Raw genomic sequence first — 25,824 nt, 5'->3', positions numbered from 1 at the left:
CAGGGCAAAGCCTTGACAACTAATATGGATACAGGAGAGGGAGGATTATGATAGGCAGATGGTTGGACATAGGCTAGAGATAAAAAGACAGAGACAAAAGTATTGCAGTTGCAAATTGTGGGGCTAGAGGAAGGAATGCTAGGGGAGGGGGAGGGGGAGAGAATGGCAAGTACCTGAAATGCACTGCTGGAGAGAATGGTGGAGACAGAGTTGGTGACAGCATTTGGGAAGTGTCTGGATGAGCTGTTAAATTGCATTGGCACAGAGAGCTACAGGCCAGGAACTGGAAAATGGGATTAATGCTGATGGGTTCTCACTGATTTCAACACAGCATAAGCGTGCCAGATACTCTGGTGAATGCAACTGGTGGTGATGCTGCATTTAGCTTTGAATGTGATCTCTACAATGGGGAAAACAATTGCAGATTATGTGACCACTTTGCAGAGCATCTACATTCAGCTTCCAGTTACTGTCGCATTAACTCTCAACCCCACTCCAATGTATTTACCTGTTGCCTTGTGCATTGTTATATTGAGCCCCAATGTAAAATTGAGGAACATCACTTCATTTTTAGTATAGGCTTGTTATAGCATTCGGACCTCACTAGTGAAATCAACCATCTCATTTACTCCCTTTCTCGTTTAATATCAGAACTGACCAGTTCAACTCTACATGATCCATCATTATCCAAAACGTGCATATGTATATAATACACTATTTTCATGTAATTATGTTCAGTACACGGTGTGTCATTCCACTTACAGTATGTCAGCAATGACACAATTTTTGCTTTGCACACATTCCTCCAGTGGAAATCTCACTAGGGTATTTACGCAGCTTCCAGTCCGTTGGCACTGAATGATGGCAGGCCGTGAACTGTGGCCTTTTGCAACAGACCCTTTGGGGCGGTTGCACCACTCTCATTTTGACACTTAAGTGGGACACTTTAAGCGGTCTCATGGTAAATAAAGGCTTGGATGCACGTGCCAGTAATGTGCTTTAAGCAATTGGGGTTGGGGTACGTCCTCCTTTGTGCAGCCATTCGTTTTCAGCCGGAATGAATGAAGTGGATTATTTAGTGTAAGTACTCTATGATGTTACAGATGGGAATCCCCTGAAATAGATTGCTACACTGCATCCCTGTTCAATATCAACGGGTCTATTGTTCCCATGGTTGATATTTCTATTTTTGCCACAAAAAATAAACGTGGACGAAGGAAGGTCCAATATTCTGAATAACCTTTATGGCAATGGATAATTGTAGCCGGAATAAAGCATTCCGTTTTCGAAACTGTGTTCGTGATGAGTTGTATTTTAAATCTGGCAACGCTCAATCGCCGAAACGAACGTATTTTGGAAACCTTTCAATATAGGAGCGTAATCGGGTTTAGGCAGAGTTCGCAACAGAATTTGAGCCCAGGCCGAGTGAAATGCTTTGGTCCCCTTTTATTTTTGATCTGTATAACATAACGTGTATCTGAATTAGTGTAAAGGGTCGACCATCGATGGTACGTATAGGGTAATCATCAGCGACTTTTTAATACAACGCGGGCGGCCTTCCAATCTTCATGACTGATCAAGAAATTAATCGGAAGATATTATTTAGAGTTTGATATGTGAAATCGGCCGAAGAGCGACGGCAGGAAAATTACAGCATTGTGATCTAAAAGGTGAAATGTTTTAATTAAATTACAGCTCGATTGGACGCAACTGAAAATAAGCGTCTAGACCATTTCAAAGGATGGTAACAGCAAGCTCATTGTTTAATTCCGATTTCTGAAGGTGGAAGTGTTTGATGAAATTGACACTGGCGGGATTCATTTCGCAGGCGAGGCGGGGAAGTGGCTGCTGAGCGAATGCGGATTCCCCTTTCAGATATTTGCAACGTGGTTGTGTTATTTTAAACTGGTATGCGAGAGCGGGTTTCCAGTAGGCGCATCGGTGCTTTTTTTCGGTCGTGCTTCCATTCCAACCTCTGCAATGCCCGTGTAGAGTGGAGAGATCACCCCCTCGGATCGGGGCTGGAATGGAGACTGCCTTCGGACTGGGATAGAGAGGGAGGGAGGGGAGTCAAGGAACGAATGTGCCCGAGGTTGCTCGCAGTTACTTTGTGAAATTGACAATGAGCGGGGTGGTTACAGCGGGTAAACATTGGGCCCCATTGAAGAGAAGGCAGGAAATGGTAACGGCGAAGGCACGGTGTGATGTTGCAGTCTGCTGCTAGAACAAACATGTTCAAGAACGGACCGAAACAAACCGACCACGGGTAAGATTTTTTTAAATTTGGCCTAATCCCAGCAACACTTTAAAAAAAAACCTGGTCAGGTTAAAGTTGCTGTGTAGGAAGGAACTATAGACGCTGGTTTACTCCGAAGATAGACACAAAAAGCTGGAGTAACTCAGCGGGACAGGCAGCATCTCTGGAGAGAAGGAATGGGTGACGTTTCGGGTCGAGACCCTTCTTCAGACTGAGAGTCAGGGGAGAGGGAATCTAGAGATATAAAAAGATACAGAAGAAATCACAGCCGGCACCGGTGACTCAAGAAAGGTAGAGCCCGATCTATAATCTTTGGTGGAGCCTATCGAGTGGGGATCAAATCTGGAGCAGTCAAGGTCAAAGATCATAGACTCGGAGCTATATCTATGATCTTTGGTCAAGGTTAATGCGAAATGACTGCTACTCATGTGTTGGCTGACTGAAGTTTCCTTAGGATCATTTATCTATGTATAGTATTTGATTTGAAGATAGACACAAAAAGCTGGAGCAACTCAGCGTGTCAGGCAGCACCTCTAGAGAGAAGGAATGGGTGATGTTTCAGGTCAAGAACCTTCTTCAGACTAACGTCACCCATTCCTTCTCTCCAGAGATGCTGACTGGCCCGCTGTGTTTCTCCAGCTTTTTGTGTCTATCCTTGGTTTAAACCAGCATCTGCAGTTCCTTCCTACACATATAGTATTTCATTTGATTGCTTTTCACCGTCTGTACACGTGACAATTGCAAACCTAAACCTAAAATGTTAGGACAAAAGCTGGGCTCCTGTTTGTGTCTTTAATCAAGCATTACAAAACCTAAGTGCTGTAGTGATTCAGCGTGATCATGCGGCCTTACTTAAACCTGGCAGTAGGTTACTGGCAGGTACACAAAATTGCTGGGGAAACTCAGCGGGTGCAGCAGCATCTATGGAGCGAAGGAAATAGGCGACGTTTCGGGCCGAAACCCTTTTTCAGACTGATGGGGGGTGGGAGAAAGAAGGAAAACAGTTGGCCTGACTATTGGAATGTGGAGTGAAGGACTGACTGGGAGCAGAGCTTTTTATTATCAATCATTTTTTTTTTGTGGGGAGAGAATCACTGCCAAGGCCAGTATTTATTGGTGTTCAGAAGACCATGGCGACCCACTGCAGTGTTTCTGAAGGTAACTCCCTTTCTGAGGTTATTCAGAATGGAGTTCCAGGAGTTAAACCTGGCATCAATGAAGATGGGGGTGGGTAGTGTGTGGGGACGTGAGCAAGGTGGGGGGGGGGGGGGGGTGTGATTTATATCCAAGTCGGGATATGCATGACTGAAGTCTGCAGATGCCGTTGTTCCTATACAGTCACTGGCCTTGGTTACAAATGTCACGTGTTTGGGAGATGCTATAATTATTTGAGGAAGGAGAGAAACATGGGGTACTAGTTAACTTGGTATATCAGTTGTATAAAAATGCTGACTGAAGGCTACTATGAAGGAAGTGATAACAGGCCACATGGAAAAACAATACTAAAACGTTTTTGCATCTTCCACCCCAGTGGAGAAGAGACAATGACCAGGGTGTGGGTGGTCTTTTATTATGTTGCCTGCTTCCGTGACTGTGAGATGGAGTCCATTTGGGGGAAGAGGGAGGGAGGGAGTGGTAGGCTGGTTTGCGTGAGACTGAGCTGGGTCCACAACTCTGTTATTCTTGCCATTTTGGGCAAAGTTGTTACCAAACCAAGCTAGGTTGCTTTCTATGGTGCATCTGTAAACATTTGTAAGAATCCTTGGAGACATGCCAAATTTCTTTAGTCTTCTGAGGAAGTTAAGGTGTTGATGTGGATTCTAGTCATAGTGTCAGTGTGTTTGGACCAGGACAATTGTTGGTAATATAATTATTCCTGGGAGCAGTGGCGGACTGGCCAGGGTGTCAGCTTGCCCGATGGCAAGTGAGCCCCTGATGAAGTGGGGCCCCTATATCAAATGGGCCCCCTTTGTCTCCTGGCAACCAATATTTTTAGACCCAGTCCTCCACTGCCTGGGAGTAACAAGCTCTTGCCCATCTCCACTTCAGGACCATTAATGGAGACTGGAGTGTGAACTCTACCCTGCTGCTTGAAGTCAGTGTCTAGCACCTTCTTGTAATGCTGCCTCATAAGCTCTCTATATCCTTCAGGTAATTTGTCTTGTCATTGTTTGACATTCAGCCTATTAGTGGTTTCATCTCCAAACCATATTCTCTACCACCCCAATTTGCAACTCCTTTGATGCCACAGGCTAAATATGTGTGATGTGAAGTCTACTCACCCAGAGTCCAAGGAGACTTTTTGCGTTTCAGTTAAATGTACAATTTTGGGTCGGAATGTACCTGCCTGACAGTGATTTGTCCAGATCACAGTTGCTTGCTAATACCCCAGACCCCTCTGCTCTTGATCAGTAAATGGTACTTCATTGCAAGCAGATCAATAGTATGGTGAAGGGAGCCAAAAATGCTGGAGAAACTCAGCGGGTGCGGCAGCATCTATGGGGCGAAGGAATAGGTGATGTTTTGGTTCGAGACTTATATAACCATATAACAATTACAGCACGGAAACAGGCCATCTCGACCCCTCTAGTCCGTGCCGAACACATAATCTCCCCTAGTCCCATATACCTGCGCTCAGACCATAACCCTCCATTCCTTTCCCATCCATATAACTATCCAATTTATTTTTAAATGATAAAAACGAACCTGCCTCCACCACCTTCACTGGAAGCTCATTCCACACAGCTACCACTCTCTGAGTAAAGAAGTTCCCCCTCATGTTACCCCTAAACTTCAGTCCCTTAATTCTCAAGTCATGTCCCCTTGTTTGAATCTTCCCTACTCTCAGTGGGAAAAGCTTTTCCACTTCTTCAGATCCTTCTCCAGTCTGAAGAAATGTCTCGACCTGAAACAACACCTATTGCTTCGCTCCATAGATGCTGTCTCACCCGCTGAGTTTCTCCAGCATTTTTGTCTACCTTCGATTTTTCCAGCATCTGCAGTTCTTTCTTAAACATTATGTTTATGACAGTCTTTTGGTCAGATTTGGGTAAAATAATGTTCTTGGGCTTGCGTCATGTTTAGATTGGCCATGGTCACGTTAGAAGTTATGATTAAAGGGTTTTTGATCCAAAACATTAACTGCTTCTCTTTCCACAGCTACTGCCTGGCTAGTCTTATTTAGCATTTCCTGTTTTTATTTCAAATTGGGTTTGGATTCACTGATTTTGAAATGTGTAGAATCCGGCAGGCTGTTATGTGACTTTTATTGTGGCTGGTAACAAGTTTTGAACCTAACAATATTTTGTGATTTGTTTTAGCAAATTAATTCAAAATGCTACGTAGAAAGAATTTTCGAAAGCATTTAACATGATAATCATATCCTTGGTTGTTTCAGCAACAGAGAAAACAAGGTTGATGTTGGGAAGGAAACAAAATAGAGATGCTCCAACAATTTTGGTTTCCAATGGAAATTGAAAAGTCTGTATACAATTATTTTTCAATGCATCTGAAATGAGCTTCAGTATCCTGTGATAGGAATATATAATACAGAAGTGGGGTAAGCAATACAGCGGTTCAATGCTGTTTTATTTGTCGCATATGTGTATGTTTTCAATACTGGCACACAATGTGACAAAGGGGGTCACATTTCAAATTCCTTCAAAAAAGGTGACAAGCACTTTATTGGGTTCATGACTAACATAGTATCAACAAAAAATATAAGAAAAGACAGCATATTGATGGCAAGTTTCTAAAATTGGCATCGGAATACACAAATACATTTTGTGTAAAGGTTGTCACGTGGTGTCCACCAGTGACCTGGTTGGCACAGTAAGTGCATGTATTTCTTATTCCTTTCTATGGTTATGAATACCACATGGAACAATAAAACTGCAAACACCGTTTCGACTTCATTCTCCTGACCATGTAGTAGAATACTGCATCCATCTGAGTGGACACCGCAACGCGTATTACACGATCATATACACAAACGTAACCCACAAAGTTTTGGTGTCCCAGAAAACGAACATTACATAGAAACATTACATTAGAGAAAACCAAAATATATCCATAGATAGAAAAAACAGTACATTACCTTATGGATTTGAGCTATATCGATGGCTGATGATTCGTCAGGAGGTTTGATTTGGGATGATTTTTTAGTATGTTAAATGTCTCCGTAACGGTCGTTGTGCAGCTTCCAAAGGTTGACAGGAAGGAATGAAGTTAGCGACTTGGTCCGTACGAAAGGTAAACAAGAGACCGTGTGTTGTCAAATTGAAGATTGGCTCAGTTTCTTAGTTTCGATGACCAATTTATGCCCAAAATAATTTTTTTATTGACTTTAAAAAGTCAGAAAACATATCATAAACAGTCGTTGCATTTTTGACACCATGATGTTTTTGACATATTAAATGTGAATATAAGAAAAATAATTAGCTCGCCCAAAAATCACTACTACCATAGGATTCATCGTTGGGGTTTGTGAAAAGCAGTAGAGGTTTGGAGCCTCCATGGTTTAACTTACGGAGGTACCGACCCCGACAATGGACACCAAGCACAACGACTGTTATGGGATCTTTGCTAGCCGGAATACCAGACGTGTCACTGTATTTTTCTCCTGGTATAGATGAAGATATTTCCCTAGATCATTATCAACACGTATATGTATGAGGGGCCATATGAAGTTTATTTATGAATTAAATATTCATGACTAAATGTGGCAGAGTTTTTATGTCACATTTTTGGTGTCCAAAATGGTGGTAAAACGATGAAAATTTATCTGTTATGAAAAAAGTTTTTGACTTTAGGTCTTGAAGTTATCTAATTTATATCTGTTATTTGTAAGGTTTCACATGATGGATAGATTTTTGTTAAAAACTGTGTATTGGTGTAAAAACCTGAATAATAATCTAGTTCCTCAAAATCTCTCCAGTATTGTAAAAATACTCATATGCAACTGAACAGTTAAATTATTTTTGCATATTACACATGCAATTGCCGCCATTTTTAGCGCCATTATCCAAAGTCCGGTCGGCCCGCACGCTCAGGGTACAGCAGAAGCCTGTTATAGATAATTCCTGATCTTTAGTTGAAGAATTTTCCCTTGTAACCAACCATCAACTGTTTTTATTTTCTCTTTAGCCTTTTCCACAAGTTATGTTAAGTAGCCAGGCTTATGAAATTCATTGTAATTGCACTCCATATGTAATGGACTTGAGGGAGTGCAATAAAGATTCTCCTGACTTAATGTTGGCACAAGGGCATTGACCTTTGGAGAGACCAAGCTTGTATGGTCTGGAGTTGAGAAAAAAAATTAAGAGGCCAATAGTGATTGATTGTTTCCTTTGGCAGATGAGCTGAGCACGTGGGGATACTGAGAGGAGATGGAAGAATCTCATTTGATGTAGATATCTTTGCATTTCATCTTCTGCTTGGGTAAACCTATCAAATGGGGACAAAAATAAATAAATATTATATTCAATTATCCAATAACCATATAACCATATAACAATTACAGCACGGAAACAGGCCATCTCGGCCCTACAAGTCCGTGCCGAAATATCTTTACATATCCAAGTCTTTACATATTGTAAGATAGGAGAACTAAGCCATTTAGCCCATTGTTATTCACCCTGATCATAGCTGATCATCTGCCTCAATAATAATTCCCTGACTGATCCCCATATCCCTTTTAACATCAAAATCTATCAACCTAGCTTAAAAAAACAAACAAATATAGCAAAGCCGATAAAATAAGTTTTTGGATTAAATATTTGAGGATTAGGCAGTGGGAGAATACTGCCTGCACAAATCATAATTTTTTTAGATGTAATACAGTTATGTAAAAGATAATCATGTTGCAAATGTCCTTGATACAGTGAAGGCTGATTTTACAAGATTGAGAGGTCATTTAGCAGAAATGGGCAGAAAATTGGGTGGTAAATTAGTGTCGGCACATGAGTACTACTCCCAAATCTGGCCTTTGCTGAATGTTGAGGTGCAATGTATCTTGCCAAAATTACTTCTTGGGCAAAGTATCTTGAGTGTTAGGATTTTTTTCTCTTTATATTGTTATATTTTCTGACCATTGATCTTGCTTGGTAACTAGCTCCATCATCAGGAAAATAATGTCCTACTTTTTTAATCAAAAATCTTGGAAATTTCCAGAGATATAATGAATGTACAATTTAAATGAGATTCATGAATGTAGAGTAAAATTATCTGCCAAAAGAGAAATAACTTAGAATTATAAACGTGGAATCGGTGTTGGGTCCTTTGTTGTTGTTGTTTGTCATGTACATCAATGATCTGGATGAAGGTGTGGTAAATTGGATTAGTAAGTATGCAGATGATACCAAGATAGGGGGTGTTATGGATAATGAAGAGGATTTCCAAAGTCTACAGAGTGATTTAGGCCATTTGGAAGAATGGGCTGAAATATGGCAGATGGAGTTTAATGCTGATAAATGTGAGGTGCTACACCTTGGCAGGACAAATCAAAATAGGATGTACATGGTAAATGGTAGGGAATTGAAGAATACAGTTGAACAGAGGGATCTGGGAATAACCCTGCATAGTTCCTTGAAGGTGGAATCTCATATAGATAGGGTGGTAAAGAAAGCTTTTGGTATGCTAGCCTTTATAAATCAGAGCATTGAGTATAGAAGCTGGGACGTAATGTTAAAATTGTACAGGGCATTGGTGAGACCAAATCTGGAGTATGGTGTACAATTTTGGTCGCCCAATTATAGTAAGGATGTCAACAAAATAGAGAGAGTACAGAGGAGATTTACTAGAATGTTGCCTGGGTTTCAACAACTAAGTTACAGAGAAAGGTTGAATAAGTTAGGTCTTTATTCTCTGGAGCGCGGAAGGTTAAGGGGGGACTTGATAGAGGTCTTTAAAATGATGAGAGGGATAGACAGAGTTGATGTGGATCAGCTTTTCCCTTTGAGAATAGGGAAGATTCAAACAAGAGGACATGACTTCAGAATTAAGGGACAGAAGTTTAGGGGTAACATGAGGGGGAACATCTTTACTCAGAGGGTGGTAGCTGTGTGGAATGAGCTTACAGTGGAAGTGGTGGAGGCAGGTTCGTTGGTATCATTTAAAAAATAAATTGGATAGGCATATGGATGAGAAGGGAATGGAGGGTTATGGTATGAGTGCAGGCAGGTGGGACTAAGGGAAAAAAGTTGTTCGGCACGGACTTGTAGGGCCGAGATGGCCTGTTTCCGTGCTGTAATTGTTATATGGTTATATGGAAGCATAAAACTTTCAGGAACAGAAATTTCGGAAAAGGAGTTGGGAGGTGAGTTATCAAGTACCAAAAGTTGCATTCTTTTGCAAAAAAAAAATCTTGGTAATTTTTAAATCAAGGTGAAAAATTACATAAGAAATTGCATCATTTAGATGTTCGCTTCTCAGCATTGCAATTATGAAGTATAAGAACTGGAAGGTCATGGCCATACACATTTGAGCTCCTGATTTTTCTACTGTAGTTGAAAATTATGTCACATTTTTTGAAGACTTTGGCTAATTTGAGTTAACCATTGCTCCTTAGAAATTTGTAATATAAAAATATTAGTAACTGGAAAGAGAGGAGCTGTAGTTAACTTTAAAGTATACAAGCAGGTCTCCAAAAAGAACATTCAAAAGGGATAGACACAAAAAGCTGGAGTAACTCAGCTGGACAGGCAGCATCTCTGGCGAGAAGGAATGGGTTGAGATCCTTCGGATGTTGTTTTAGAAGAAACTTTTCTGCCACAGAAGGTAGTTGAGGCCAGTTCATTGGCTATATTTGAGAGGGAGTTAGATGTGACCCTTGTGGCTAAAGGGATCAGGGGGTATGGAGAGAAGGCAGGTACAGGATACTGAGTTGGATGATCAGCCATGATCATATTGAATGGCGGTGCAGGCTCGAATGGGCCGAATGGCCTACTCCTGCACCTATTTTCTATGTTTCTATGTTTCATTTTCTGTTGGAAAGATATAGAACAATTTTTTTAAATAATATTTTGAATTTTGATTCCTTTATTGTCATTCAGACCTTTCGGTCCGAACGAAATTACGTTGCCTGCAGTCATACACAGTAACAATAAATAACAAAACATACAATAACCACAAATTAACATCCACCACAGTGAGTTCACCAAGCACCTCCTCACTGTGATGGAAGCAAAAGTCTTAGTCTCTGTCTCTTCCCTCCTTGTTCTCTCTCTGCGCTGAGGCGATCGATCCAGGCCAAAGATGCCGCTCTCCAGTCCAGCGGACCTCCGTGGTGATGTCGCCGCTGACGAAAGCCGGAACGTCGTCTCCGCTCCGAGTCGGCCCGCCACAGCCACAGCTCCGAGTCCCGCAGCCACAGCTCCGAGTCCCGCAGCCACAGCTCCGAGTCCCGCAGCCTCAGCTCCGAGTCCCGCTGCATCAGCCCCGAGTCCCGCTGCATCAGCCCCGAGTCCCGCAGCCACAGCTCCGAGTCCCGCAGCCTCAGCTCCGAGTCCCGCAGCCACAGCTCCGAGTCCCGCAGCCTCAGCTCCGAGTCCCGCAGCCACAGCTCCGAGTCCCGCAGCCTCAGCTCCGAGTCCCGCTGCAGCAGCTCCGAGTCCCGCAACCTCAGCTCCGAGTCCCGCTGCAACAGCTCCGAGTCCCGCAGCCTCAGCCCCGAGTCCCGCAGCCTCAGCCCCGAGTCCCGCAGCCTCAGCCCCGAGTCCCGCTGCATCAGCCCCGAGTCCCGCAGCCACAGCTCCGAGTCCCGCAGCCTCAGCTCCGAGTCCCGCAGCCTCAGCTCCGAGTCCCGCTGCAACAGCTCCGAGTCCCGCTGCAACAGCTCCGAGTCCCGCAGCCTCAGCTCCGATTCCCGCTGCATCAGCTCCGATTCCCGCTGCATCAGCTCCGAGTCCCGCAGCCTCAGCTCCGGGCCGCTGCCGAAAGCTGGAACGCCGCATCAGCGATTCGGGCCACCGCTGCCTCGGCCCCAAAGACGGCCAGCCTCGCGTTGGTGAGTCCTGGCTGGCTCTGCCTCCGGAGCCTCGAGGTCGGTCGCAGGTTGGAGACCGCCAGCTCCACCACTAGGCCTCAGCGCAGACGGAGGCAGAGAAGGGGGATACGACAAGAAAAAGTCGCATTCCCCCGAAGGGAGAGACAAAAAAACATGTTTCACCCCCCCCCCCCCCCCCATAACACAACCTAATAAACTAAAATTTAGCCAAACAAGACAAAAAAAACAACAACAAAAAAGTAAAGACAGACGGACTGCAGGCGAGCCGCAGCTGTTAACAGCGCCGCCACTTCAGTTATTGATTTTGGTATGATCTTTATTCTTCCCAATCATATTGGTAGTTTTACATTGCCCGTAATAACAACACAGTACATCTAATGATTAAAATTGATGTTTGGCTAAAATGTATATATGTAAATGGTCAATTGTTGTTTCAGTTCCAGATTTTCTGATGTCAGCAAAAAAAAAAACAGTATGCAATTCTGGAAGCTTTATTTTGTATTGTAACTTAACAGTTTTATACTTTGTGGATGTGAATCATCATTTCAGCCCCTCAGTGGACATGCAAAATGTATTCTAAAGTTTAAAAAAAAGCATTCTGATTTCGCTGTAATCCAGGAAATGCAGTTATAACATAAATGCCATTTGCATGCAGATTACAAATGCACACTTGTAAGACGCTTGGTGCTCTGGATGTATTCGAAGGAATGAGAGTGCTAGTGGAATTGGGCCTGAAAGGGGTCATTGTAGGATATATGATGAAAATGCCTGAGCTCTAATGACTTTCTTGTAGAAATGATTCATATGGCGAGGCTGCTCATGAAGGCTGATATTGGGTGGGCTGGAGAAAATGGTGCAGCTGGTCAAGTTCAAGTTCAAGTGAGTTTATTGTCATGTGTCCCTGTATAGGACAATGAAATTCTTGCTTTGCTTAAGCACACAGAAAATAGTAGGCATTTACTACAAAACAGATAAATGTGTCCATATACCATGTTATAAATATATACACACATGAATAAATAAACTGATAGTGCAAATAACAGAAAGTGGTTGGTAAAAATCAGAGTTTTGTCCGAGCCAGGTTTAATAGCCTGATGGCTGAGGGGAAGTAACTATTCCTGAACCTGGTTGTTGCAGTCTTCAGGCTCCTGTACCTTCTACCTGAAGGTAGCAGGGAGATGAGTGTGTGGCCAGGATGGTGTGGGTCTTTGATGATACTGCCAGCCTTTTTGAGGCAGCGACTGCGATAAATCCCCTCGATGGAAGGAAGGTCAGAGCCGATGATGGACTGGGCAGTGTTTACTACTTTTTGTAGTCCTTTCCTTTCCAGGGCGCTCAAATTGCCGAACCAAGCCACGATGCAACCGGTCAGCATGCTCTCGACTGTGCACCTGTAGAAGTTAGAGAGAGTCTTCCTTGACAATCCGACTCTCCGTTGCTGAGACATGGCGCTCAGAGGTGCATTCTGGTTCGCACAATCATGACAACTGTTCCAGTGGATAAGCAGCATCTCATCCATACTTTGGCAGCCGCCTCTATCCTGTGGTCTCTCTTCTGACCTCCCACCTGGATGTGATGGAACTACTGTCTCACCCTGTTTTTGGTTGCATAGTCCTCTGCTAAGAGATTTCTTTATCTGGCAAACCTTGATGACACAAGGTTTACCACAGTAGCATTTATGGGCTGAGAATATCTGTGCAACCAACTAAAGAGTAGGAGATGCCAATTGCTATCACATCCAACAGATGATGATGAGAGACTGTAGGAACAAGGTAGTTTGTCAACTCTGATCAGGTGCTGCCAGTCTCCAGCAAAACAAGTACTTTCATCGTGTCACCCAGGGTGAGCAACAAGCTCAACATCTCAGCACTGAGCAGCTATACTGCTCGACTATGCAGGCAGCTTTTCTGCAGCAATCCATGAGGCAATTCTTTGGTGCAGGAGTCCAGTGGAGGGCACAATGCAACCAGCATCCATGTTTTCTTCAAAGTGCAAGTAGGGTACCAGAGTGTTCGCCAGCCCATGAAAAGTTTGAAATTCTTAGGGAATTAACTAAATCTGATGTTGAGCAAAACACAAAGTGCTGGATGAATTTGGCTGTTCAGGAGGCATTTGAGGGGAATGGTCAGACTATGTTTCTTCAGTCTGAAGAAAAGTCCAGTTTTGAAACGTTATCTGTCCATTCCCTCCACAGATGCTGCCTGCCCAGTTGAGTTCTACCAGCACATTGCTTTTGTTTTATTCAAGGTTTCAGCATCTGCCGTTTCTTGTGTATTTTAAATCTGATGTTTAATGTGTTTCAAATGATGAATATATTTGTAAACTGGTGAGAGGGGAGGGGGGGGGGAGAGAGGGAGGAAAATAAATGGAACAGACTGGTAAATGACTCATTCCATGGGTTTGTAACAGGCTGCTGGGCAGGACACTGCGTACAGACAAGTTCCTAATGTTCCAATTAAAAAAATATCAGTCATTCGGGTCAGAAAAGGCATTTTTCAAAGTCACACGCCGTCATCCAAATATAAATAATGCACCTTTTTTTCTCTTTCTGCCAGATCACAGTTCCATTAGACATTCCTAGTAACTATCTTGAGAGATCAGAAAAAGAAATATAACAAGGTCAGTTCCTGCATTGGTCCTTCTTAAAACTATGTTCTGTTCAGAATTACATGTGTTTTGCCATCTTTGTTGCAGCTCAGTTAGTAGCATTCAGAATTTTTGAAAATCGTTTTTTCGGTGTGCTTGCAATATTCACCAAACATTTGCAAAAACAAGATCCAGTTCCAGTAGAAGACTTTGATTTGTGTTGTACTGAGATTGCTTCATCTGTAGGCTTAAAACTAAATGCATTAATGTAGACGAATGCTTTGCATTGAAATGCTGTTTTTAGTCTTGTGTAAAATGGTGTATGGATATGGATTGCTTTGGATCCAACATTCAGCAGTTAATATTTAAATCACTAACCAGGATAGTGTCTAGTTTTAGAACCTGTTTCAATGAATGTATTTGTGTACAAAATGGATAATAAATGTTGATCTTCTGCTGTCTTTTTTTTATTGCTTTGCATTGGTTGAATCATAAAATATTGACCATATATTCTGGAATATAAAAGATAAGTCTTGTTGCTTTAAAGTGAAAACCAAAATGAAAATCTGAGCATAGAAATAAGATACTTAAATACATTTTCTAGCCAATTTCAACAAGATGTACCCCTATATCCCTGACATTATGCTCTAGCAAAAAGTAACCTAGCAAGAAACAATTTTATTTTGTCAGCTTTATTTTTCTGTCATTGGTTCAATTTCAGACGAGGCATTCATGCAGCAAATCACTTAAATATTTGTTATTGTAATGGTCAGTTTCTAAATGGAATTGGAAATCTGATCAATGACATCTAAAATCAATGATTTTATTTTTTTTAAGAGAAGTCAATTCAAATTATTACAGATATAACTATCAATATCTTTTTTTTAAATAGCAGTGTGCATTAATGCAATCACAAAGAAAGCTTATCAAAGACTCTACTTCCTCAGAAGTTATAAGGAGAGTTGACATATTTTTGAATATTTTATTGGACATCTACCGATGTATGCTGGAGAGCGTACTCACTGATTGCATCACAGTTGGGTCGATAACCCGAACACCCAAGAATGACGGAGGTTGCAGGTAGTGGTGGACATTGCCTCGACACATTGACTTCCCCACTATGGAAGGGGTCTGCAGGAGGCAGTGCCTCAAAAAGACAGCTAATATAATCAAAGACCCACACCAGCCGGGTCACGTTCTCATCCCTATGCTACCATTGGGAACAAAATACAGGAACCTGAGAACTGTAACCTCTGGGTTCAAGAACAGTTCCTTCCCATAAACTATCAGGTTCTTGAACCACATTGCACAATCCTAACCACAACCTAACTAACTAAAATGGACTTTGTATAGGTTTCACAACATACTTTGGTTTGCATTACTGGTTATCTGGTATCACTGGTTTATTGCATTATTACAGTGTCGTCCATAATGTTTGGGACAAAGACCCATCATTTATTTATTTACGTCTGGACTCCACAATTTGAGATTTGTAATAGAAAAAATCACATGTGTTTAAAGTGCACATTGTCAGATTTTATTAAAGGGTATTTTTATACATTTTGGTTTCACCATGTAGAAATTACAGCTATGTTTATACATAGTTCCCCCCATTTCAGGGCACCATAATGTTTGGGACACACGGTTTCACAGGTGTCTATAAATGCTCAGGTGTGTTTAATTGCCTCCTTAATGCTCTCAGCTCCTAGTCTTTCCTCCAGTCTTTCCATCACCTTTGAAAACTTTTATTGCTGTTTATCAACGTAAGGGCCAAAGTTGTGCCAATGAAAGTAAATGAAGCCATTAGGAGACTGGGAAACAAGAATAAAACTGTTAGAGACATCAGCTTAGGCTTACCAAAATCAACTGTTTTGAACATCATTAAGAAGAAAGAGAGCACTGGTGAGCTTACTAATCGTAAGGACTGGCAGGCCAAGGAAGACCTCCACAGCTGATGACAGAAGAATTCTCTCGTTCATAAAGAAAAATCCCCAAACGGGGGGGGGAGAGATTATGTATAAACACTGCTGTAATTTCTACATGGTGAAACCAAAATGTGTAAAAATGGCTTTTTAAAAAAATCTGACAATATGCACTTTAACCACGTGTGATTTTTTTTTTTTTAAATTACAAATCTCAAATTGTGGAGTACAGAGGCAAATAAATAAACGATGGGTCTTTGTCCCAAACATTAAGAATCTTATTGTTCTGTTTGAGGTGCATATGACATATAAACACTCTTAACTTTAGTGCTGATCTTAAGTCTAATTCTGAGCCATGGAGCTCAAGGACTGAAAGTAAAGCTGTACTTCAGATCACTTGCAACCTGGGAATATTTGCAATTGTGAATTGGGTTGGTGGATAATGATATAATATTTATAAAATGGAAATATTCTTGACTTCGAAAGGGAAGGAATGTGATCTAACTTGTTGTGGGACGTCTAACCAATCATTTGTGGCTTTGTGAGGTATGCCTTCCCTTATTGTAGCTGGCCTTTTGAAGTGGGGAGTTTTCTGGATTTGGGTTAAACTGCTGCTTAAAGAGTTTTGTGCGGATCAAAACATTTCCTTCCATCTTTCTGCCTAATCTCTCGCTTCAGGCCGTTTATTTAAAGAAGGAGATCGATTGTGTTATTATGTTCAGGTACTAAAATAACTTTTCTTTCTTTCAGCAATGGACTCGATCTGCATCGTGAGGACCATCAAAGAAGCCAGTGAGACCTTTTTGCCAAATGGCACAGTTAGCTTTAAGGAATCGTCCAAGTCTACCATCGGGATTTTGGGAAGTGGCGATTTTGCCAAATCATTGGCAATCAGGTTTATACGGTCTGGATACTCTGTTGTAATAGGAAGCAGAAATCCCAAACGAGCAGTTGGGTACTTCCCTCCTCTTGCTGAAATCATGCACCATGAGGATGCTGTTATAAAAACCGATCTCATATTTGTTGCCGTACATCGCGAGCACTATGCTTCCCTGTGGGACCTCAAGCCCTTGCTGGTAGGCAAAATTCTTGTGGATGTGAGCAACAACATGCGAATAAACCAGTATCCAGAAGCCAATGCAGAATATCTTGCTTCACTGTTCCCAGATTCGACGGTGGTAAAAGGCTTTAATGTAATATCTGCCTGGGCACTTCAGTTTGGCCCAAGAAATGCGAACCGACAGGTAAGGATGTGTAATATTTGCAGATTTCGGTGGAATTCAAATTGTAGATCTGTGGTTAGACTAATTGCTCGACAAATTTATAAATGGATTGTAATGGTCAAAGCAACATTTAAGAATTTGGCTTTTAAGTTTCATTCTCTTAAATTCGGATATATCAAATGTCGAGACAGAGGCTTGTGTTTTAATTTAGATTTAATTTAGTAGAATTTTGCCTGTATATGTTAGCATGGTTCTTGGCTGGTAATATTCAATTTATTTGGTAATGTGCAACTACTTGGTCTTAATGTATGTTCCATAAGGGAAAATGGACAATAAAGGAGTATCAGAATATAAAACTGTTAGAAATCTTAAATAAAAGCTGAACAAGTTGGAAAAAACTTAGCAGTTCAAGTAGCATCTATGAAAAGAAAGGTTGTTAACATTTCATGTCCAGGACCCTTAATTAGGACTGGGAAAGGGGAAAACAACTTGGTCTAGGTGATAGAGAATGTCATTGCAATAGGCCAAACCTTACAAATAAAAAGGGAAAAAATGGCAAGCAAAAATGGCTCGTATAAATAAAAGAGCACGTTTTTTTCCTTCTAAAGTTGGAGAATAAAATAAGGGCGCTGTGGTTGAGTTGCTGCCTTGCAGTGCCAAAGTCCCAGGTTTAATCTTGACTATGGGTGCTGTCTGCATTGAGTAATTACGTTCTCCCTGTGAACTTGTGGGTTTTCTCTGGGAGCTCGGTTTCTTCCCACAGGTTTACAGGTTACTTGGCTTTGGTAAAATCGTGAATTTTCCCTTGTGTTTAGTACACAGAGTGAAAATCGTGAAATGTCCCTAGGATAGTGTTTAGGTCACAGGGTGAGTGCTGGCTGGTGCGGACTCGGTGAGCCTTTGGCCTGTTTCGGTGCTGCAGCTCCAAAGTGTAAAAGTCTAAAGTGCCAAGTTATTAGCACTAGAGCCTTTTTTAATATGAAGTCAATAAGGTGTGATACTTTGTAAATGATAAACCACTAGGGAAAAATATAAGATTGCTAACATTTTCACTTGATTCTCTATTAGAATAAGTTAACATTGACTTTTGGAATATTTTTACCTATTAGTAGCATTGTTTACTCTGACATGGATAAAATTGACCATTGACCACAAATTAGCAAGTTGGATTGTGGGGGGGGCGGGGCGGAAGGAGTGAGTTTGGCGAAAAGAGGGGGAAGGGCCATGGGGAGAGGGGGGCATCACGGGGGAGGGGGGGGGGGGGAGCCAGTGAGGGGACCAGAGGTTTAGTGGCTGGAATTGGCTGTGCGATGGGAACAGTGGTCGCTGGTTGTTCTCCTATGCCGGGATCAGAGTCTCCGCTTTCCATTTGGCGACATCTCCAACTCTTGAGCTGGGCAGGGCAGGACAGGGTCTCCGACGCTGGGCTGCTTGGGGCGACGCTGGGCTGCTTCGGGTCCCTCTGAAAGTCCGGTTGGAAACCTCCGCTGGCCCATCCTCGGCTCCAGTAAAGACGCAATGGCGCAGGAAGGGGCGGACCGTCCCCGGGAGTGACAGGGGAAGAGACTAATCCGTGTGGTGCTGGCTGGCAGGAGAAGCGATCGATCTGCGCACGCGTGGTTTTTAAGATTTTTAAACCTCGCTAACTTTTACGACATTCAACCAATCGTAACGAAATTTGGTGAACCGTGAGTGATCTGGCGAAAAATCGTAGCGCTATCGCAAACCGTTTTTGCGCAAATAGAAAGACCGCCAAACCGGAAGATAACAACATCAGAGTTTTTAGTTATGCATAGATGTTCTGTATAGTCCTGTCGAAAATGAAACCTTTATATAGCATTATTCTTCACTCTAAAACGCTATCTAAACACTGTTTCAAAGGTTTGCACTAGCAGCTCAAAGGATTGAAATTATTTTAACCCCTTGCTTCACAACTCATCTCAACAACTTCACCTTAACTTAATCTGCAGACTATAAAAAATGCTTAACATGTTATACTTTTTTTTGTAATGTTGGATTTAATTTTTTTGGGGGCTTATTTCAATACTACAGTTAATGTTTATTATCCCCAGCATAGTTGTGGTCACTATCGAACTTTACAATATATAAAGTTGGTGTTCTTGTAAGTGGAGACTCTTCTCAACTCTCTCAACAAAATCCACACAGACAGCATCCTAATCGAACCTGGGTTCTGGCACTATGAGATGGCAGCTTCACCGCTGAGCCACCATGCTACCAAATTTTCTTCACAGTTTCTCTCATCTACTCTTTCATCGCTACTAACCATTTCCCTTGACATGCCTCGTCTCGTGCAATTGTAGGAGATGTATCACCCTGCGCTCTGTGTCTTACCTTCCCACTCTCCAGGGATCCAAACAATCCTTTCAGGTGAATCGACAATTCACTTCCATTTCCAATCTAGTGTGCTTCTTTGGTGACTCCAATGTGACCTCCTCTGCATTGGAGAAATCATGTATTTAACTTGCAGGGGTCCTGAGCTTCCTATTTGCTGCCTGCCACTTTTATTTTTTCTAACCCATTCCCACTCTGATCTGTTGACTCCTGCACTGATATAACAAGAACAGATGTAAGCTTGATGAACAAGACCTCCGTCTACTGTCTGGACACCTTGCGGCCTTCTGGATTGATATCAAATTTAACAACTTCAGCTACCTTGCTCCATGTCAAAACTAACCATTTCTTCTGTAATCATGTACCTGCAATATTGACGGTTCTTCTCTCTCCAATAGCTCAGCGTTATCTGATGTGCATTTTCCACAGCCCAGCATTTTATAGCTTTTACATTCTTTGTTTGTGTCTCTTCTAACTGCCCTCATTAGCAAATCAAACAAATAGCTTCAACATCTTATTGTGGCATCAATCCTGTATACACCATTTTTGGAGATGTTCCCTTTTTCCTATCTGTTGCTTCAGCTCGCTATGCCACATAAACTATTTGACAGTCTGCCATTTAATGTTATCTCGGCTTCTTTTCCCATAGATGCTGCCTGGGATGCTGCCGGAGCCTAGCATTTTGTTTTTAAATTCATTTTTTCAGCATCAGGAGATTTTTGTTGCCCTTGCCTTCCTTCAATGTAGTTGACCTTTTGTTGTTAACTCGTATAAGTTTAAGAAAAATATATTGTGCACATAATGACTATGGGAAGCTCTACAGCACTTTTTAATTATAATCCCTTGTTCAGAAAACGTGGCAACGATTTACTCACAGCAAGATACCATTGCACATAATACACATTTAATAGTTGCTCTGAAGTGTCAACAGATTGTTAACAAGTTGTAGTTCTGAATTGTAACACTTTGACTTTTGATCATATACTGACAGCAGTTTAACAATGCTACCTCAAGGCAACCCAAGGTAGAAAGGATAATTTCTCTTCCATTCCTTCATTTTAATTTCCTCCATTCCTTTCTTTGGGATTAAGTGACTTCTCAGAGTGTGGTGGAAAATCCAGTCATAATTTTTCAATAGCATCTACTAACAGTGGCGTAGCCATAGATTTGCTGCCTTACAGGGCCAGTGACCCGGGTTTGATCCAGACCACAGGTGCTATCTGCACGGAGTTTGTACATTCTCCCCGGGAGCAGCGTGGGTTTACTCCCGGATCTTCGGTTTCAATAGACAATAGACAATAAGGGCAGGAGTAGGCCATTCGGCACTTCGAGCCAGCACCGCCATTCAATGTGATCATGGTTGATCATCCACAATCAGGACCCTGTTCCTGCCTTCTCTCCATATCCCTTAACTCCACTATCCCTAAGAGTGCTATCTAACTCTCTCTTGAAAGCACCAGAGAATCAGCCTCCACCGCCCTCTGGCAGAGAATTCCACACACTCACAACTCTCTGTTGTAACAAAGTTTTTTCTTCATCTCCGTTCTAATGGCTTACCACTTATTCTTAAACTGTGGCCCTAGTTCTGGACTCCCCCAACATTGGGAACATGTTTCCTGCCTCTAGTGTGTCCCAAACCCTTAATAATCTTATATGTTTCAATAAGATTCCCTCTCATCCTTCTAAATTCCAGAGTATACAAGCCCAGCCGCTCCAATCTATCAACATATGACAGACCGCCATCCTGGGAATTAACCTTGTGAACCTACGCTGCACTCCTTCAATAGCAAGAATGTCCTTCCTCAAGTTGGAGACCATAACTGCACACAATATTCCAGTTGATGTCTCACTAGGGCCCTGTACAACTGCAGGAGGACCTCTTGCTCCTTTACTCTACTCCTCTTGTTATGAATGCCAACATGCCATTCGCTTTTCATCACTGCCTGCAGTACCTGCAATGCTTACTTTCAGTGACTGATGAACTAGGACCCCCAGATCCCGTTGTACTTACCCTTTTCCAAACTTGACACCATTAAGATAATAATCTGCCTTCCTGTTTTGCACCCAATGTGGATAGCCTCACATTTATCCACATTAAACTGCATCTGCCATGCATCTGCCCACTACCCCAACCTGTCCAAGTCGCCCTGCATCCTCATAGCATCCTCCTCACAGTTCACACTATCACCCAGCTTTGTGTCATCTGCAAATTTGCTAATGTTACTTTTTAATCCCTTCATCCAAATCATTAATATATGTTGTAAATAGCTGCGGTCCCAGCACCGAGCCCTTGCGGTACCCCACAGTCACTGCCTGCCATTCTGAAAGGGACCCGTTAATTCCCACCCTTGTTTCCTGCCTGCCAACCAATTTTCTATCCATGTCAGCACTCTACCCCCAATACCATGTGCTCTAATTTTGCCAGTAATCTCCACGTGGGACCTAATCAATGTTTTCTGAAAGTCCAGGTACACTACATCCACTGGCTCTCCCTTGCCCATTATCCTGGTTTCCTCCCACACTCCAAAGATTACAGGTTTGTAGGTTAAAATTGGCTTGGTATAAATGTAAATTGTGTGTGTAGGATGGTGTTAATGTGCGGGGATCACTGTTCAGTGCGGACTTGGTGGGCTGAAGGGCCTGTTCCATGCTGTATCTCTAAACTATACTACATGCTAAAATAGTTTGCTTTGTTTAATGTTTTTACTGCAGTTAGAGCAAAGTGGTTTGATCACGTATGCAAGAGGGGAACTCGCTATCAAAGCATGGAGGGGACCGGGGGACACAATTTTTGACGGCCACTGTGCGCATGCGCACACTCACATACACACGCGCGAGGCTTCGGAGGCTCAATCCAGCGCTAAATGCAGCTCAACTCTGCCTGTCTCACCGGGTAACTACAGCCCTGTCTGGACTGACGGGATACCAGCCCTGGCCATATTTCCTGCAAGTCCAGGAAGGGCTGTAGGCTCACCTGGTGGGACAGGCAGAGTTGAGCTGGGTTAAGCGCTGCTTCTCTGCGCTGGCTGTGGGCCTGGGGGCACCGCGCCCGTCTGACTCCTGATCCTATAGCGGAGGATCTTTGCTGCTGACCTCTCTAGCCACCTGCGGGGGGGGGGTACTCAGGAGGGGACAGGACAGCGCCAGAGAGCCGGCCGGGATCGATCCTGGCTGCGGATGAGGCGCAGGTCTGTGCCACGTATCCCTCCTCCAATCACCGCACTCTATCCTCAGTCCCACACCCCCCCCACTCCTCCCTCCTCCAATCATCGTGCTGAATCATCATGTCCCGCCCCCATTGCCTACTGACCGACGTCTCTCTCGTCCAATCGGCGCCCTTGATCATCAGTCCCACCCCCACTGTCTCGCGGAAAGCGGAGATTTCACCGGGTTTTAAAAACTTTGGGGGATATGTCCCCCACCTCTCAAAACATGGGGGGGAACGTGTCCCCTCTGGCCCTCCCGGGGTTTTCCACCCCTGCACGTGTGATACTGAGATTTAATCCATTGTATGTGATATAAGAATATTTCTGAGATCTTTTGTATGTTTGATCATATTTTACACATGTTGCTATCAATGGGAAATAGTTTGGGATATGCTCACACTTGCTTTGTTTTCTGTTAATTATCAGATATACATTTGCAGTAACGTGGTGGAAGCCCGACAAACTGATAATTGAACTTGCCCGGCAGTTGGGTTTTATTCTGTTGATATGGGAATGTTGTCTTCAGCAAAGGAGATAGAAAATATGCCTCTGTATCTCTTTACCCATTGGAGAGGTCCTGTGCTTGTGGCAATGGCCTAGCCATATTTTTCTACATCTACTCATTCATTCGTGATATTGTGCATCCCTATGTGAAGAACAAACAAAGTGACTTCTATAAAATTCCAATTGAAATAGTGAACAAGACTTTGCCTGTTGTTGCTATTACCCTCCTTTCACTCGTGTACCTGGCTGGATTGCTAGCAGCTGCTCTCCAGTTATATTCTGGAACTAAGTATCGCCGGTTTCCCGTCTGGCTTGAACATTGGCTACAGTGTCGGAAGCAGCTTGGGCTATTGAGCTTCTTTTTTGCCTCTGTTCATGCAGTTTACAGCCTTTGCCTTCCAATGCGACGTTCGGAACGATATTTCTACCTCAACATGGCTTATCAGCAGGTAATTCTTTTTTTTTTTAAACAGAAAAATTTATCTCAGATTTTGTTTTGAAAATCACTTTGTTGTTGACATCCCCACTCTTTCATGCCTGAGATAGTTAACATGCTATCCCTCTGTTATCAGGGTGCTGAATGGTTCTACCACAACCTAGGGTACTCTCCGATACACCTCTTCCCCATTGAGGACATAGGAACTGTTGTGGTGCAATACTGAGAACTATATTCTCCACACTGTATCTGAGGGTGGATACACAAAACTCCACCCTTTGCTCCATATATTGCACCAGTTTGACTTGATTGTATTCTGTATAGCATACAGTATCTGATCTGTTTGGACTGCTTGCAAACACATTTTTTCACTGTATCTCGGTACGTGCGACAATAATAAACCTAAACCATTTCAAATGTTCCATGGGTATCCACAATGTTGGTGCTGCATCAGCTGCTGAGCATTTCTGATTTATTTTGTGTATCCACCCTCTGTAAATGGAAATAAAAGAAAAACTCCAGATGGTGGGAATCTGATATGGTCAGAAATTGGTGGAAATCTCAGCAAGTCAGGCAATACTTGCAGAAAGAAAGGACTATTGTTTCAAGAGAGAAATAATAATCTGCATTTGCTGGAATCTTGAGCAAAACACAAAGTGCTGGAGCAACTAAGTGGATCAGACAGCATTGTTGGAGGACATGGTAGATGATATTTTGAGTCGACGGCCTATAATTTTAACCTAAATTCTAATATGAAATGTGTACCGAGATATTTTCTTGTTCCAAATACATCCAAGGTATGAAATTCAGACTATACAAATTCCTTTATCTAAGGATGTTGAAGGTGAACAGCAAGAGATGACATTCACTTTTGCTTACACCTCTCTTGACCATTTTGCTGCTTGACCAAGCACATTCTTGGATGGACCATGTAATTCTTCTTTATTGTCATATCTAAGCCTCTTGCCAGCGGCAGCAAATTCTCACCTGTAACTTTTTTTCCCATAGGTTCATGTCAATATTGAAAATTCCTGGAATGAAGAGGAGGTGTGGAGAATGGAAATGTACATTTCTTTTGGGATAATGAGTCTGGGCTTACTGTCACTGCTAGCAGTTACATCAATACCTTCAGTCAGTAATTCAGTGAATTGGAGGGAGTTCAGCTTTATTCACGTACGTTTCTCTTTCATTATTAATGATGTGCAGCACTGATGTTCAAAGCTCCACTTTGGTTATTTTTAGATTGTTTAATGGATTTGATTAGAATGGAAATGTACAAAAATAGTTCAAAAAGCTTTCATTTGCTGCAAGCAGCAATTCATTGTTACCAACAGACCAAAGCCAATAAATCTAATAGTATATGTCTGCCAGATTCAGCTGATGGCAGATGATGAGAGGAGTAAAAGGTGAAAAATTTACATGACCTGGTTCTTCATTGAAATATCATCACAAGTAGCTGTTTCTATGCAGATGTGGTGGATTGGGCAAAACTGAGATTTTAAAAGTGCGTCAGGCTGTTGTGGCAGCAGAATTGTATTTAGTTTTGTTTAGAAATACAGCGTGGAAACAGGCCATTCGGCCCACCTAGTTCATGCTGACCAGCGATTCCCGCACATTTACCAGCAGAACAAGGTATATGTCCAAATGTACAGCATACAGAGGGTCTCTTGCCCAGAATAGGGGAATCTTGAACCAGAGGATATGGGTTTAAGGTGAAGCAGAAAAGATTTAATAGGAATCTGAGGGATAGCTTTTTCACACAAAGGCTGGTGGGTGTATGGAACGAGCTGCCAGAGGAGGGACTATCCCAACTATAACTACCATCCATCTGACAGAATGGAAAATTGTTCAGCGAGATCCTATCCACAAAAAACATGACCAGATGCAAGCATGTTGATCCATTCTCTTTCTTCTGCAGATTGATAGCAGTTAACAAATGGTACTGGTCTCCAGTAATCTGTGCACAGGTGCTCTGTGTTCAAAGATGGAAATGAGTCACAATCCTTAGTACTATGGTAGTTTTTGACCAAGTAACTGATCAAGGAGTGTAGTGGCAGAAATGGCTACTACAAGGAGGCTTAGTAAAATTGTAGTCAATAAGAAATCAGTGGTGGAAGGGCAATGGGAAGGGTGTAGGGGTTCACGATTGATGGAATCATACCTCTTAGAGAAGAAGGTAGAAGGCATCTATCTTGGTTTGTAGACATCATTACATCAGTACTTCTGGAGAATGTCCAAGCACCAGATATTTTCAGCTGCTTCATTTAACGATCTTCCCTCCACCCAAGGATCAGAAGTGTAGACAGACACAGATTGCACCATGTTCAATTCAAA

The 25,824-nt window shown here is 42.4% G+C and overlaps 1 protein-coding gene across 1 annotated transcript; it reads left to right on the top strand.

Annotated features, from left to right (window-relative positions):
• Nucleotides 1–1,763: 1,763 nt before the first annotated feature.
• steap2 (STEAP2 metalloreductase) lies at nucleotides 1,764–24,908 on the top strand. The gene is given in 5 exon segments (XM_033013128.1): nucleotides 1,764–2,266; nucleotides 16,520–17,013; nucleotides 22,977–23,142; nucleotides 23,145–23,503; nucleotides 24,499–24,908. Coding segments are annotated over 4 exon segments (1,221 nt in total). The 5' UTR covers nucleotides 1,764–2,266; nucleotides 16,520–16,521; the 3' UTR covers nucleotides 24,703–24,908.
• The last annotated feature ends 916 nt before the right edge of the window (nucleotides 24,909–25,824 follow it).

The sequence above is a fragment of the Amblyraja radiata genome, chromosome 2, assembly GCF_010909765.2.
Source record: "Amblyraja radiata isolate CabotCenter1 chromosome 2, sAmbRad1.1.pri, whole genome shotgun sequence".
NCBI classification, from domain to species: Eukaryota; Metazoa; Chordata; class Chondrichthyes; order Rajiformes; family Rajidae; genus Amblyraja; species Amblyraja radiata.
Note: the sequence above shows the minus strand (reverse complement) of the source record. Positions and strands in the feature narration are given on the sequence as shown.